At 39.5% G+C, this 16,717-nt stretch overlaps 1 protein-coding gene across 1 annotated transcript; it reads left to right on the top strand.

Moving 5' to 3' along the window:
* The first annotated feature begins 9,105 nt into the window (after positions 1–9,105).
* Positions 9,106–16,154, top strand: LOC122001313 (ABC transporter C family member 3-like). Its single transcript, XM_042555995.1, has 10 exons — positions 9,106–11,223; positions 11,797–11,883; positions 11,991–12,641; positions 12,729–12,893; positions 14,052–14,346; positions 14,439–14,653; positions 14,864–15,169; positions 15,256–15,319; positions 15,427–15,599; positions 15,720–16,154. The coding sequence occupies exons 1-10, from the start codon at positions 9,112–9,114 to the stop codon at positions 15,885–15,887; spliced, it is 4,236 nt and encodes a 1,411-aa protein (XP_042411929.1). The 5' UTR covers positions 9,106–9,111; the 3' UTR covers positions 15,888–16,154.
* Positions 16,155–16,717: the final 563 nt, after the last annotated feature.

Genomic DNA, 16,717 nt, shown 5'->3' with positions numbered 1-16,717 from the left:
ATCAAGTCTTGAGGTCAAGACTTGACTCTCTAGAAAAGGCTCTTGAGGATTTGACTCTAGGGTCTAGGGGTCAAAAACCCAAGTCCAAGGACAAGAAAGGTTTGGGTCACCAACCTAAGTCCCAAATGGTCAAGCCCACTTACCACAATGTTCCATTCGATTATGGAACAAAACCTAGGGCTAGGAAGACCATTACCAAGGTTACAAGGGGAGTCACCCCTATAGTTGACCTTGACGAGACCCAAACGACCAAGGCTACAAAGCCTAAGAGGGTTATTAGGAGGGTTGCTAGGGAAGTCATCCCTAGTGAATATTTAGTGAACCCAATGAGCTCAAATAGGTATTGGGTTCCTAGGAGCATCTTCTCTACCCCATAAATGGGTTAGAGAGTGTCAACTCCAATAAGAAGGGTAGTTAACCCAACTTTGAGGAAATTGACACTCAAGGAGCATTTTCAAGGTTTTGTGAACCTTTGAAAATGAAAAGGAATTATCGTTTACTCCTTGAAGAGTAAATTGTGCCATATTTGAAAAATATCGATTTTAATCTTATTTGGCACAATTTAAGAAAACCTAGAGAAATACCATAATTGGGATTTTGGTTTTCTCTTAGGGATATATGGGCAATCTAGGGTTAGATTTTAAGTTAGCCAAGGCTAAGGATACTTAGATAGGGAATTTAGGTATTTTATTTGTGCTAACTTGCCATGATTGGTTGCCATATGCCATGTCATGCCATGACATCATATTTATTTTATTATCATTTGAAATGTCATGATAATGCTTAGGTTATCTATATGTCATGTTTATTTAAGTTTTCAAACTTTATGCCATGACATCATGACATTGGCACATGTTTTTATTTATGATATCATTTTATGCCATGTCATCATCTCTTGCATTAATAATCAATGAAATTGATTTAAGGATGAAAAACACATTTTGATATTGAGATCAAATTTGTGTTTAGAAAATGCATGAGACCTTAGTCTAAGATACCTAAACCCATATCTCACATCAACATTGACTTGGATGTATTTGATACACTTTAGATGTATGTGAGATATTAGGATCATGAGTTAGGATCAAGGTGCATAGTTTTTGTACCTAGATGAGCCTAATTCAAGAAATGGAGGATCATAGGAAAAGCTTGTGTACAAGTCATGTACATTTAGCCCTAAGATTATGGTCCTAAATTAAAAGGTTTAAAATCATTTTAAAATTGATTTGAAAAACCTTGATGAAGCTTTCCTAGTGATAGCATTCATCATTGAACATTGTGATACAAAGTTGAGTTAAACTTGAATTATTTCAAAGTTTTAGAACTTTGTATCAAGATTGAAAAATGGAAGTTATTTTCATAGAAAACTATTTTTCCATGATAGTATATGTTATGAGGAATGTATCCTCAAAATTTCACAATTTTTCGAATTTTCTGGAATTTTCTAGGAGTTTCTGAATTTCGGAAGGAAATTCAAATCTACCTATCAGAGTTGGGATCGGTCCGGGACCGATCCAGAAGTCCTGATCGGTCGTGGACCGATCCAGGCATGGATCGGTCCTGCATCGATCCAAGAAGAACCGCAGAGCTTGGTGCGATCTCGGTGAAGGCCCGATCGGTGCGGGACCGATCCATGGAGTTTCCGATCGGTCTGGGGACCGGGCGTGCCAGTTTCGATTTTGTTGTCTGAAATTTCAGTTATGGAAATGGTGTTTTTGTGGATTTCTAAAGGTTTGGAACTCACAAAGACATTGTTGGTGCAATGGTCAAGGGGGAGTTGACCTTTAGGGGGAGTTTTACCTAATTGTCAAGGGGGAGTTGACTTTTAGGGGGAGTTTTTACTCCTTAAGACTTTTGAGGATTAGTGATATGGGATTATCACTAAGTTGATTGTTGAGTTTAGTATCAAGGGGGAAATTAAGAGTTTCAATGAAAGGTATGGGACTTTCATTAGGAAGAAACTCTTGATCTTGATACCCTCTTTTTCTTTTTGATGTGTGTCAAAAATGGGAGAGTGTTCATTGGAGAATTATTGGAGAACCCAAGTTAGGTTATCGGGTTAACCTAAGCTAGGGGAAGAATGTCAAGGAATGTTCAAGAAAAGAACATTGAAATTCTTTTTGATGTGTGTCAAAAAGGGGGAGAATTATTGGAGAACCCAAGTTAGGTTATCGGGTTAACCTAAAGGAAGAATGTTCAGAGAATGTTCAACGAAAGAACATTGGACATTGGAAGATGGTTGGAAAACCTAAGTTAGGTTATCGGGTTAACCTAACTTGATTATGGGTTTTGTCAAACATCAAAAAGGGGGAGATTGTTGGTGCAACCTTAGGTCAAGGTTGACCTGGTTGACCTGACTCGAGTTGACCTGACTCGAGTTGTATTTTGATGTTTGACTTAGGAAGATTGTCGGTGCAACCTTAGGTCAAGGTTGACCTAGTTGAGTTGCATGTTGATGTTTGACACTCGTGAGAGAGTTCTATTCTTGATATGGGACAAGAATAGATGTTTGGGAGGTTGTTGGTGCAACCGTAGGTCAAGGTTGACCTGGTTGATCTGATTCGGGAAAAGTCCAAGCAGGGAGCTTGGCACTGGAAAAGTCCAAGTATGGAGACTTGCACGGAAAAGTCCAAGCAGGGAGCTTGGCACGCGAAAGTCCAAGTATGGAGACTTGGCACGGAAAAGTCCAAGTATGGAGACTTGCACGGAGAAGTCCCAGTGAGGGAGGCTGGCATGGGAAAAGTCCTAACCGGGAGGTTAGGCAGAGTCCCGGTAAGTGAAGCCAGTGAGAAAGTCCTAACTGGGATGTTAGGCGGTGTGGAAATCCTGGTGAGTGAAGCCGGTGAAAGTCCCGTAAGTGAAGCCGGCAAGGGAAAATCCAGATGGATCGAGGGTGATAGGACATCCGGTGATGGGAAGTCCAAGTAGGTCATAGGAGTGACCCGATACTTGCACGGAGAGAAAAGTCTAAGTGGGTCAAAGGGATTGACCGGAAACTTAGCGGGAGTCCTAGCAGGTCAAGGAGTGACCGGATGCTAGGCGCAATGTACCAACAGTCAAGATTGACCGGATGTTGGTTTGGACTTGGTTTGGCGAAAACCTCTGGATCGATCCGTGATCGATCCGGATATCGAATATTCTCGATCGGTGACCGATCGAACACATCGCAGTATATCAGTGTTAATCGATCGTCCGTGACCGATCGAGTCGATCAACAGATCGAGGCGCAAGAGGGGCCGATCGGTCCGGGACCGATCAAGAGGCCCCGATCGGTCCCGGACCGATCAGAGTTCTGATCGGTCCATGGACCGATCAGGATGGAACAAGCGGCTTTTTCCGATCGGTCCGCACCGATCAGATGTTACTGATCGGTCCACGCATCGATCAGGTTCTAGCTGCGACGCAACGCCAGTTTCTTCATTTACCGCTTTCTTCTTCGCAGTATAAAGGGGTCGAGGGCCAGATACCGGTTCTTCCTCTTTTCCTCTCTTCTGCTGAAGATTTGTGGGCTGCGATAAGAGCTCTGCTGAGTTCTTCCGAAAGCTTCGCGTGAGCTTCCCGACCGGATTCTCGTCAGCTGTTGGGTTTCAAGCTCCTCCAGTCGACGAGAAAGCAAGATTGGTAGAGTGCTTGTGTATTCTTATTGTATTTCTTGCTTATTCTTTGTACTTGTACTCCTGTTTGCTGTTGCAAATAAGTGTGGCGAGGTTTCTCCACCCAGAAGGAGTTTTTATTAGCCGGTTTTCCGGGGACTCATCCACCGACGGATTGATTGGGTTCGTCCACCTTACGGACACGCCGAGGAGTAGGAGCATCATCTCCGAACCTCGTACATCGCTGTGTTAAGGTTTGATATTCTTCCTTTCGTTTCTAGTTTATTTTTCCGCTGCGCTAACGAATTGTAGGAAGAAACGCGAGCATTTGGGGCGGCTATTCACACCCCCCCTCTCTAGCCGAGTACGAAGGATCCTAACAGCCTTGACCCAATTATAATTTTCTAGATTGTCGAAATTATCGACAATATATATAATTCTAAAAGGTAGCTTATATCCACTAGAAGCAAATAAAATAGAGGAAAAAGATACAAAATATAAAATTTACAAAATAGCAACACATCCAAATCTGAATCGACTCGAAGACAATAAGTCCTCATTAGATTTTCCAATCTAGATCGATTTAGGTCTTTACTTGGAAAAAAATGTTTCAAATAATGCACCAGAAACAACATTGGAATTCATCTCGGCATGTTTATCTCTATTTGGGATTTCAAGCAATAATGCTACATCGTTGGCTATGAAGGACACAACCACGTTGGTGAATTTGAATGTCTCTTTTTTGCAATCCCAACTCTCAAATATGTTGACTAGTAATCCCCTAAGATGTCAAATTTCTAGTATGCTTAAAATATTGAAAAGGGGTTACTTCTTATAACATTTATGTGTTTTTCATGGAATATTACTCTTGAATGACCTTTCGTCTTTCCTTTTGTGGAAGTTTCAGAACAAAAAATATATAAAATGTCTCAACTTGTTTATCCAATGTAACTTGTCATGCAAACTTGATAATTGAATTGAACTTCCTAAACTTAATGTATTTCTTTTACTTTCCTTCCATATAAGAAAACAACAATCAAGATTTGTAAAAGTATAACCACTATGAAATTAGAATGAATGAAAACATAATTACTGAACCATTTTGAAATTAAAATGAATACAAACAAAAATATGATATAATATAAACAATTATTAAATTTGTTGCTAACTTAAACTAAGTAAAAAAAAACTCATAGTTCTATACACGCTAAAAGGTGCTTGGTTTAGAGATGATATAACCAATTTAGATTAAGAAATCTTTAACACATTTTAGGTCCGAAGTATGACAAATATTAAATCAAACTACGTTTTTTACCAAAGTTAAATAGTATTAACAATTTATCTTGATAGTATTACCTTATTTAGATAAAGTATGTGTTGGGCAATTCATCTTGATACTATTAACAAGCTTAAAATAAAAAATGTGTTTTCATAAATCAAACTATAATCATAACTAAATGACCAATTCAAAAAAAAAAATTTACACTCAAATTTTTTACCTTTAGAGATGATGATGTATACTTCGTCATTCTTATAGATGCACTGATGTGACCCAATGGGACAATAAGGAGGTAACGCGATGAAGAAGATGATGAAGCTTAGGACAATAACGACCTAATTAATACGATGAAAAATGTGGTGAAACCAACCTTTGACCTAGGTCATGAAGCTTCCGAGAATATAATAGACGGTGATGATGATAAAAGAAAAGTTTTCTTTAAAATTAAAATCTTCCTCTCAATCTATAAATAAAGAAATATATCAAATCTTTTCTTAATCTTTTGTAGAAACTATAATAGGAAAGATTTAATTTTAAAACTCTCTTTTAAATCATGAACATGGTTACAAAAAAGGAAAGTTTTATCAAAAATTAAAATCTTCCTTTTAACTACAAATAAAGAAAGATATCAAATCTTTCACTTAATCTTTTGTAGAAACTATAAAAGGAAAGATTTAAATTTTAAATTCTCTTTTAAAACCATGGCTTCCACATAAGGAAAGATTTTGAATAAAATCCCTTTTATTTTATATGTGGCCGGCCACACTTAGCTTGGACTCCAAGCTAGAGTCGACCACTAATCTTGGCTCAATCCGTTGGCTTTGGTCGGCCCAAGCTTGGGCTCCAAACATGCTTGGCTGACCACCAAAGGGTGGGTGGGAAGTGGGTTTGTGGTGGGTATAATACTCTATATACAAGAGGCTACCCAGTGCCTTAGTGGTGCACAGAGTGGGGGCACGGGACCGAGAGGAGGAATTAGTTTTGATCTCCCGATGAAATTAAGTTTCCCTTGTTCGCCCCGAACACCCACCTTAATTTCATCAATAATAATTCATACCACTAAAGAATTATTATTGAACTACCGCACCAATCCTAAATTATATTTTGGGCTCCTTATTATGAGTGTGTTAATCTCCCTGTGTTTAAGATGTCGAATGTCCACTAACTAATTGAGTTACTAACAACTCATTTTAATTAATATCTTAGTCTAAGAGTAGTATCACTCAACCTTATTATCATGTCAGATTAAATCTACCTGTGGGTTTAACATGACAATCCTTATGAGCTTCTCTTGGGGACATTATCAACCTAGATTTCTAGGACACAGTTTCCTTTTATAATCAACAACACACACTATAAGTAATATCATTTCCCAACTTATCGAGCCTTTTGATTTATCAAGCTAAATTTCACCCTTTGATAAGTCAAAGAAATAAATATTAAATATATGTGCTTGTTATTATATTATGATTAAGAGCACACACTTCCATAATAACTAAGGTTTTGTTCTTTTATCAAGTCAGTATAAAAAGAACTTACCTTAAATGGTCATACTCAATATACTTAGAGTGTATTAGTATAATTTTATAGTTAAGATAAACTAATACCAAATTGCATTATGACTATTCCAATGGTTTGTTCCTATACATCTTAGTTGTGAGCTACAGTTTATAATTTATTAGGAATCGATAACATGATCTTCTGTGTGTGACACCACACACTATATTATCTACAATATAAATTAATTGAACAATTAGACTTAACATATAAATGTAGATATTTTTGACCAATGTGATTCTTTATTTCATAATAAATGTTTACAAAAGCTAGGCTTTTAGTATACACTCTAACAATATGTACTAGAAGCAAATAAAACAGAGAAAAAAAGATACAAAATATAAAATTTATAAAATAGCAACACATCTGAATCTGAATTGACTCGTTGACAATAAGTCCTCATTAGATTTCCCAATTTAGATCGATTTAGGTCTTTACTTGGAAAAAAAATATTTCAAATAATGCACCAGAAACAACATTGGAATCCATCTCGACATGTTTGCCTCTATTTGGAATTCCAACCAATAATGCTACATCATTGGCTGTGAAGGACACAACCACGTTGGCGAATTTGAATCTCTTTTTTGCAATCCCAACTCTCAAATATGTTGACTAGTAATCCCCTAAGATGTCAAATTTTTGGTATGCTCAGAATATTGAAAAAGGGTTACTTCTTATAACATTTATGTATTTTTCATGGAATATTACTTTTGAATGACCTTTTGTCTTTCCTCTTGTGGAAGTTTTAGAACAAAAATATATAAAATGTCTCAACTTGCTCATCTAATGTAACTTGTCATGTAGACTTGATACTTGAATTGAACTTTCTGAACTTGATGTATTTCTTTTACTTTCCTTCCATATAAGAAAACATGAATCAAGATTTGTAAAAGTATAACCACTATGAAATTAGAATGAATGAAAACATAATTACTGAACCATTTTGAAATTAGAATGAATACAAACATAAATATGATATAATATAAACAACTATTAAATTTGTTGCTAACTTAAACTAAGTAAAAAAACTCATAGTTCTATACACACTATAAGGTGCTTGGTTTAGAGATGATATAACCAATTTAGATTAAGAAATCTTTAACACATTTTAGGTACGAAATACGATAAATATTAAATCAAACTGTGCTTTTTATATTAGGTAACAATTTATCTGGATAGTATTACCTTATTTAGATAAAATATGTGTTGGGCAATTCATCTTGATACTATTAATAGGCTTAAAATAAAAAAAATATGTTTTCATAAATCAAGCTATAATCATAAATAATGACCAATTCAAAAAAAAAAAAAATACTTTACTCTCAAATTTTTTACCTTTGGAGATGATGATGTATATTTCGACATTTTCATAGATGTATTGATATGACCCAGTGGGACAATAAGGAGGTAACACGGTGAAGAAGATGGTGAAGCTCAAGACAATAACGACCTAACACGGTGAAAAATGTGGTGAAACCAACCTTTGACCTAGGTCGTGAAGCTTCCAAGAATACAATAGCCGGTGATGATATGACTTGGACTTTGCAACTTCCAGAGAACACAGAAGAATGACGACGCCCGTGGAGGTGAAGAAGCTAGGACTTCGCCGTCGGTGAAACGGTGAATGACGAGAACGAGCAGACAACCAAGTTCGGGAGGGATTCAGGATTGTGTTTATGAAAATAAGCGAAAGTAAGTAAGCGATGCTGAGAAGGTAGGAGAAGTTAGGGTTCGGGATTAGGTATTAGCAGAATGCAGGAGTTCACGAAATTAAGTCGGTCGGGAGAGCCTTTTCTTGCTTCGGACGAGCACATGAGGTGGATAACAACGACGTGGATAAGGGTAAAATAAGTATCTGATACGTGATTTCATCATTTTAAAAGTTATGTATTATTTTACAAGCTTATATGCACGGTTCAGTAAAATACTAATAATTATTTAAAGGAAAACAAAATTGATTTTATTAAATATAATTTTAAACTATTAAGTTATCTAAAAATCAATTATTAACATTATATTAAACAATTCTCAACAATATAAATTTAGAACATAAAGGATAGTGTAGTTGTAATACTAAAAATAGAATTTTTTTGGATCACCAGAACTTTCTTTCAATTTACTATAAATATTCGACAAGACCTACTGGAATCCACTCTTGTTTTACCGAATTAGGAATGAAGACGGAATAATAAAGTTGGAGAATATTCCAGTATTACCCTAACTGACGGTCAAAAAGCTAACCCTAAAAATGCTTACCCTAATTAATTAACTTTTCCCACATCCCTCCCTAGTTCCACGGACCTTCGAACGCACCCAATTGCCTTACTGGCTTCTTTGTCCCCTTCCTCTACGTCACTAGTCTCATCGTACTGCGTCCATTTCTTGCTTGCGCCTCGAGGGGCCGCTTTCCTTCTCTGGATTAACCGCGCACTCGGACAAGAGGGAGAAGTAGCAGCGGAAGAGCTAACCATGTCGATTCTTTCGTTCGTTGCCGTGCCCGCCTACGCGGCCGTCGTCGTCCAGCATGGTTTCTCCGCCGCATTCCATTTCGTCTTCCTCCTCGCCTTCGCCTTCTTCTGGTTCCGACCGGCCTCAGAGCACGCCGGCAGCGCCAAACAGCGAGTAGAGCGCCGCATGTCTCTGTTCCAGAGATTGCTGATCTCCGCCTGCGCCTTCGTCGGAATGTTTTATCTCTGTCTTTCCGTGCTCACCTTTGTCTGCTATCAGGACGGTCGGCGATGGCAGCGCGACCAGGCTGTGGTCCTCTCCGATGCTACGCTTCGCGCGGCCACTTGGCTCGTCACCGCCGCTTACCTCGCTGTCGGCCTCCGCTCCCATCGCTTCCCGGTGTTTCTTAGGATCTGGTGGGGATTGTTCTTCCTTATGTCATGTTCCTCCCTCGCCGTTGATCTCTTCTACCTGCGAAAACGAGATGCTTTGTCGATTCCCGCTTGGGTGTTCGATATCGTTTCCGCTCTGTCAGCTTTTATCGTCAGTTCTGCTGCCTTCTTTGGGAACAGCCGTGAGGAGAGAGCGGTGTCTGATACCGAGGAGCCGCTGTTGAACGGCGTCTCTGCGAATGCAGAGAGTTGCGCGGGAAACACCTCCCTTTTCGCCAATGCTGGATTCCTCAGCACGCTCACCTTCTACTGGATTGGTCCGCTGCTCGCCGTCGGCAACCGGAAAACCCTCGACTTCGCCGATGTGCCGCATCTGGAGCCGCGAGATTGCATTGACGGAATCTTTCCCATATTCAGAACCAAACTCGATTCCTGCCCCGTTACCAGCAGCGCTTCTTCCGTAACCACATTCCAGCTCGCGAAGGCGTTGCTCCTCACCACGTGGCAGCAAGCGGCGGTCACGGCTGTTTACGCGATCGTTTACACCTTGGCCACCTACGTAGGCCCCTACCTCATCGACTTCCTCGTCCGGTACCTCAACGGCGAACCTCTGTTCGCCGGCGCAGCCTACTGGCTTGTGTTGACCTTCGTTGTGGGGAAGCTCTTGGAGTGCCTGTCGCAGCGGCACTACTTCTTCCAGTTGCAGCAAGCCGGTATCAGAATCCGCGCCGCCCTCGTCGCCATCATCTACCAAAAGGGGCTCACCTTGTCGAGCCGATCGAAGCAGAGCCAGACCAGCGGCGAGGTCATCAATCTAATGAGCGTCGACGCAGACCGAATCGGGCTCTTCAGCTGGTACATGCACGATCTCTGGTTGGTTCCCTTGCAGGTCGCGCTCGCCTTGCTCATCTTGTACATCAACTTAGGCCTCGCTGCTGGCGCCGCACTGCTGGCCACGGTCTTGGTGATGCTGGCCAATGTGCCTCTCGGGAAGATGCAGGAGAAGTACCAGGGAAAGGTGATGGAGTGCAAGGATACGAGAATGAAGGCGACGTCGGAGATTTTAAGGAACATGAGAATTCTCAAGCTGCAAGGCTGGGAGATGAAGTTCTTAGCGAAAGTAATCAAGCTGAGGAAGAACGAGGAGAGCTCGTTGAGGAAGTTGGTCTACACGTCGGCTTTGACAAGCTTTGTCTTCTGGGGGGCGCCCATATTTGTGGCGGTCGCCACTTTTGGATTCTGCATGCTAGTAGGGATTCCATTATCGTCAGGGAAGGTCCTCTCGGCGCTGGCGACCTTTAGAGTGTTGCAGGAACCCATCTACAATCTCCCTGACATGGTATCCATGATCATCCAGACCAAGGTTTCTCTTGATCGAATTGCTTCATTCTTATGCCTCGAAGAGCTGCAATCGGATACCATAGAAAGGCTTCCGAGTGGCTTTTCCGAGATCGTAGCAGAAGTGGTAAATGGAACCTTCTTGTGGGATCACTCTTCGGATGCTCCGACCTTGAAGGATTTGAACTTCAAAGTGCTGCAAGGCATGAGGGTTGCTGTTTGTGGCACAGTTGGTTCAGGGAAATCGAGCTTGTTGTCGAGCTTGTTAGGTGAGGTGCCCAAGGTCTCTGGAAGTGTTAGGCTCTGTGGCACAACTGCTTATGTACCCCAGTCGCCCTGGATACAGAGTGGTAAGATTCAAGATAACATTTTGTTTGGTAAGGAGATGGATCGGGAGAAATATGAGAAGGTGCTTGAAGCTTGCTGTTTGAAGAAAGACTTAGAGATCCTGGCATTTGGAGACCAGACAATGATAGGAGAGCGGGGCATCAACTTGAGTGGGGGACAGAAGCAAAGGATTCAGATTGCCCGGGCTTTGTACCACGATGCTGATATTTTCCTGTTTGATGATCCTTTCAGCGCCGTAGATGCTCACACAGGAACCCATCTCTTTAAGGTGCGCACTTTTTTCTTCCTAATCTTGTATGGTGTTATGAACTAATACACATGTGAATGCTTTGTTCCTATCTATGCTTTATGATTGGTGTTCAAGAATAAATATAAACTCAACATTTATGTATCTATGGTCATACAATTGTCAACCATATCAATTTTTTTTTTTCTTTTACCCAAATAACTCTGCCCTTAATTGCATCTATGATTTAGGTTTCCACACTCAGTCCAGTAGGCGGTGTTGCTTGTCTGCAGTTGAGAATTTTAATATGTTTTTATATTTACTTATTAAAGACCTTTATCTAGCATTAGCAGATTACGTACGGTGCATGGCTTCCCTCCAACTTCAATGATGATGTTTTGCTTTGTTTAAACTATTAAACAGTGAGCTAAGTAAGATGAAACAATTGCCATGTAGTCAATTAAAAGCTGGCATATGATTTGATCTCTTTCTTTCTTTATTTTATTTTTGTTTTCTGGGTGATCTAAGTATTCTTATGGTATTGTTTTTAGCAAATTCAGTACATTCAATTTAAAGGCATCTTTCCTCTGTTTCTCATTATCTCCTGAATTGCAGGAGTGTTTGCTTGGTCATCTAGCTTCAAAAACAGTAATATATGTCACCCACCAAGTGGAGTTCTTACCTTCAGCTGATCTTGTCCTGGTGATTTATGCCCTTTTCTTTCCTTTTTCCTTCATGATTTTTGCATCATGTGATTGCTCCATAGGTTTCTTAGGGAACTTAGCAAAATGTTGCTTTCTCATTCATAGTGCATGAAAGATGGAAGGATTGTACAAGCAGGCAAGTATAATGACGTGCTAAACTCAGGGACAGAATTCAGGGAATTGGTTGGTGCTCACAGGGATGCTTTGGCAGCACTTGACTCCATTGAGCTTGGCATTGGTGCTCCCAATAACATTGCACTAGTTGATGACAGCGACACAAATATTGGTGCAGGAGCTCCCAGCCAAGGTGTTAACAGTGATGAACAAAATGGTAAGGCAGATGAAACGTATAGCCAAACGGGGCAACTTGTTCAAGAAGAAGAGAGGGAGAAAGGCCGTGTTGGATTTTGGGTCTACTGGAAGTATGTGACGATGGCCTATGGAGGAGCTCTTGTTCCTCTAATTTTGTTGGGACAAATTCTGTTTCAAATTCTTCAAATTGGAAGCAATTATTGGATGGCATGGGCAGCTCCCGTCTCAGAAGATGAGCAACCTCCTGTTAATGGATCAGTGCTCATCTATGTTTATGTTGCACTGGCTGTTGGAAGCTCCTTTTGTGTACTTGTGAGAGCTATGCTGCTTGTAACAGCTGGATACAAGACAGCAACACTTTTATTTAACAAGCTGCACAACTGCATTTTCCGTGCTCCTATGTCGTTCTTTGATTCTACTCCTAGCGGCCGCATCCTTAATAGAGTATGCGATTTAGTAAATCATCCCTATCAGTAGAATTTTGTTTGCATGCGTTACCTCTCATCACTGTTTGCACTTTAACTTTTGCAGGCATCAACAGATCAAAATGCTGTGGACACCACTATTCCTTTCCAAATTGGCACAGTTGCATTTGCTTTCATTCAACTTGTTGGGATAATTGTAGTCATGTCGCAAGTTGCATGGCAAGTATTCATTGTCTTTATTCCTGTGCTTGCAACCTGCATTTGGTATCAGGTATTAACCTTTGCTTGTTTTTCCTGCCAAGGTTGTTTTCTTCAATTTGACTTTGCCGTTGATTTCTGTAGTTACAGCAAATGTTTCAGGAATTTGACAACACAGTCGATATTGGTCCAACATAGGACAACAAAAGTGAACGTTTGCCTATAAATTTAGCACTGTTGATTATAATTGTTGTATGGAGCTCAATGATGGTCAAGATTATATAGCCATCCCACAATAATTAAAACAAATAGAACTCTAACTTTTTTTTATGCTGCTGTTGTAGAATTTGAACCTAAATTTCATTCCTCAACTTCTAAGTATGTTATTACTAAAAAGTAAAACCCAAGTAGTTTGTAGGAAAAGATAGGCATCTGAGGTTTTAGTATTCAATGCCTAAACAAGTACATCTTTGTATACACCATACACTAGCATTAAGCTTGGTCCATGGTGAAACAGGATTTGAGGGTTTGAGTCGTGTAAATCACCTTTCGGTGTGCATGGGTAGGAGAGCTACATATTTTTATGCACAGGTTTGGGTTTTCTTTTTGCTTGTCTTGCTTACTCTCTAAAAGCAAACTACTTAATATTCAACCAGTGCTGTTAGTCAGAAAGTGTGCTCTAGGACATGCATGTTATTGTGCTGATTGCTTGATTCATCTCCTTTTGATACACTGAGACACTTCTAGGCTAACAGACAAATGATAGCTTTAACAGAAATGAGAAACAGATGAAACGTGTGCCTCCCAGTAAGAACATCTAGATAGTAGCTAAAAAGTATCAATAATCCCGGCAAAAGTCCCCAAGAAGAGGAGGGGGATGTCTTGTGTAAGCCACAGTGCAAGATAAAGCACAAGAAATTCAAAAAGAAATCAAAATGACATAAGTTATCCCTAGGAAGCGAGCAATAAAGGATTGTGATCTATTGTATCCGAGGGGAGTTCTTGGTACCCAGGACTTCTAAATTAAAATTGATTTACTTGTTAGCCTTTTCTAGTTGACATTTAGTTTCTCGTATTCAAACAAGTTTTTTATTCAATCTCTATTCGTGTAACAACAGTTCATATCATATTGATTTACTTTTCCAAAATGGTGGCAACTTTATTAACTCTGATGTTATTTCCTTTCCCTTAGCGTTCACTTGCTGATCATGCATTTGTCCTATTCTTGAAGAATTATTACATAGGTACAGCTCGAGAACTGTCCAGGTTGAATGGTGTGTGTAAAGCTCCAATTATACAGCATTTCTCAGAATCATTGTCTGGATCAACAACAATAAGAAGCTTTGATCAGAATAAAATATTTATAAAAACTAACTTCAACCTATCAGATCAGTTTTCTCAACTAAAGTTCCACACTGCTGCAACGATGGAATGGCTTTGCTTTCGTCTGGATATGCTGTCGTCGCTTATGTTTGCCTTTTCTTTAGTTTTCCTAATCTCCATGCCAAAAGGGGTGATTGATCCTGGTAATTTCCCGGCCGACTGTTCAGTTCTATATTACTCAAGGACATTTAATACTAATCTCTACCATTTTGGACTCACATCCTCTTCTTTTCAGGTATTTCTGGCCTTGCTGTGGCATATGGACTTAATCTTAATATGCTACTAACCTGGTTGATGTGGAGTCTCTGTCAACTTGAAAACTCAATGATATCAGTCGAGCGAATACTGCAGTATACAACCATTGACAGTGAACCACCTCTCTTGATCGAATCAAATAAACTGGACTCAAGTTGGCCATCCAATGGAGAAATTGAACTTCATAATTTACAGGTAAACCCAAACCTATGTAAAGCAAACAAGTTCTTTCCAGTTCCCTCCAAGTAATTGGGATTTGTGGCTTCCTGTTATTTCTTATTGAGTGATAAATGATCATGAGTAGCTTCTCATATCTTTTACTCTTCAGTTTCTTCTCTTTTGTATCTGTTGATCCTATCCTAGTCCATTATCTAATTTTTCTGAAGTGCTGATTTGATGATGCAGGTTCGCTACAGAGCAAACATGCCTTTAGTATTGAGAGGCCTGACTTGTACTTTTCCTGGAGGAATGAAAACTGGAATTGTTGGAAGAACTGGCAGTGGAAAATCTACCCTAATACAAGCACTCTTCCGCATAATTGATCCAGCAGTTGGGCAGATAGCTATTGATGGGATCGACATTTCCACAGTAGGACTTCACGATCTAAGGTCAAGACTAAGCATAATCCCACAAGACCCAACGATGTTCGAGGGAACTGTTCGTAGCAACCTAGACCCCTTGGAAGAGTACAAAGATGAAGAGATATGGAAGGTGACTTGTCTTTACTCATGTCTTTGCCCTCAGTTGTTTATTTACTCTTGCACCTCAGCTGATCTAATTCAATACAAATGTTTTAGGCCGTGGATAGCTGTCAGCTTGGGGACGAAGTGAGGAAGAAAGAACTAAAGCTCGACTCTGAAGGTAAAGGATCTTCACAATTAGATATAATAGTAGCTCATCGTGCTTTTAGCTTAAGAGTTCTTCACAATTGAGCTAAACCTATATTTGCTATTTCTGAATCTTCTCAGTGACTGAAAATGGAGAAAATTGGAGTGTTGGTCAACGCCAGCTTGTTTGTTTGGGTAGGGTGATTCTGAAAAAAAGTAAGGTGTTGGTTCTTGATGAAGCAACAGCTTCGGTGGACACTGCTACAGACAGTGTGATTCAAAAAACCCTGAGGCAGCAGTTTTCAGAGTCTACGGTGATCACCATTGCGCATAGGATAACATCTGTTCTTGATAGTGATATGGTTTTACTTTTAGATAATGGTAAGTTTTCTATTCATGTTCTTTGACTCAAGGTACCTCATTATTCATCTCAGATGCAATTCCTTCTCTTGGACCAGGAGTCATTGTGGAGCATGATAAACCGGCAAGGTTGTTGGAAAACAAGTCGTCCCTATTTGCGAAACTCGTTGCAGAGTACACGATGCGATCGAGTGCAAGTTTTGATGACCACAATAAATGAAGATTGCCACTTCTCGTTGTGAAGAACAACTCAGCTCTGATGATGCCTGAAAATTATATTGTTGGATGATCTGAATTTGATAGGACTCGTAGCCAACCTCAAGCATACTTACGGATGCAGTAATCGTTCTTCCTCGGTATCATTTTGTCGACATATCCATGAATTTATGGTGAAGTGGGGGGATTAGGTTCACCTTCACGCAGGTGATCTGTTTCATAACTTTCACTATGTGATATATGATTGAGGTAGTTTGTGTTTCAACTAATTCATAAATGTAGTAAAATTATGAATCCGATATATTAAATTACTTGCTCTACAAATTCATATATTGCATTTCAAAGTCATAGATCAGTATCAAACCAAATACATGACTTAGTTTGATTGGTCTGTGACTCGACTCGTCCACCTAGCTCAAATGGCTTCTTGGCCTATTCAAATTACTTGATTTCTCTACTTTGTATTTTCGATCCACTAGACCGATTGTGCCATAAGTTGTCATCATGTGCAAAAAAAGATGACTCGCTCACCCTAAGGGTGCATTTGGTTCGGGATTATTCTTGATAACCTTGGTTATCCATCCAAGGTTATCAACAAAAACCTTGTTTGATTTAGGTATTCAATGATTCCTGAGGAATGTTCCATGTCCGACACGTCAGCAAAAGTGTCATGCAGCCCGGAATCGGAAAATCTCATAAAACTAAGGTTTTTCTTGATTCCGGGTTAACGAATTTTTTTTTACCAAAAACACCCTCCGATAAGAAAAAAACATGAAAAAAGAGAAAAAAATGTAAAAAAAAATATTAAAATGTTTAAAAAATTTTAAAATTTTTAAAAATAAATAATTTTAAAAAT

This window comes from Zingiber officinale, chromosome 7A (assembly GCF_018446385.1).
Source record: "Zingiber officinale cultivar Zhangliang chromosome 7A, Zo_v1.1, whole genome shotgun sequence".
Taxonomy (NCBI): domain Eukaryota; kingdom Viridiplantae; phylum Streptophyta; class Magnoliopsida; order Zingiberales; family Zingiberaceae; genus Zingiber; species Zingiber officinale.
Note: the sequence above shows the minus strand (reverse complement) of the source record. Positions and strands in the feature narration are given on the sequence as shown.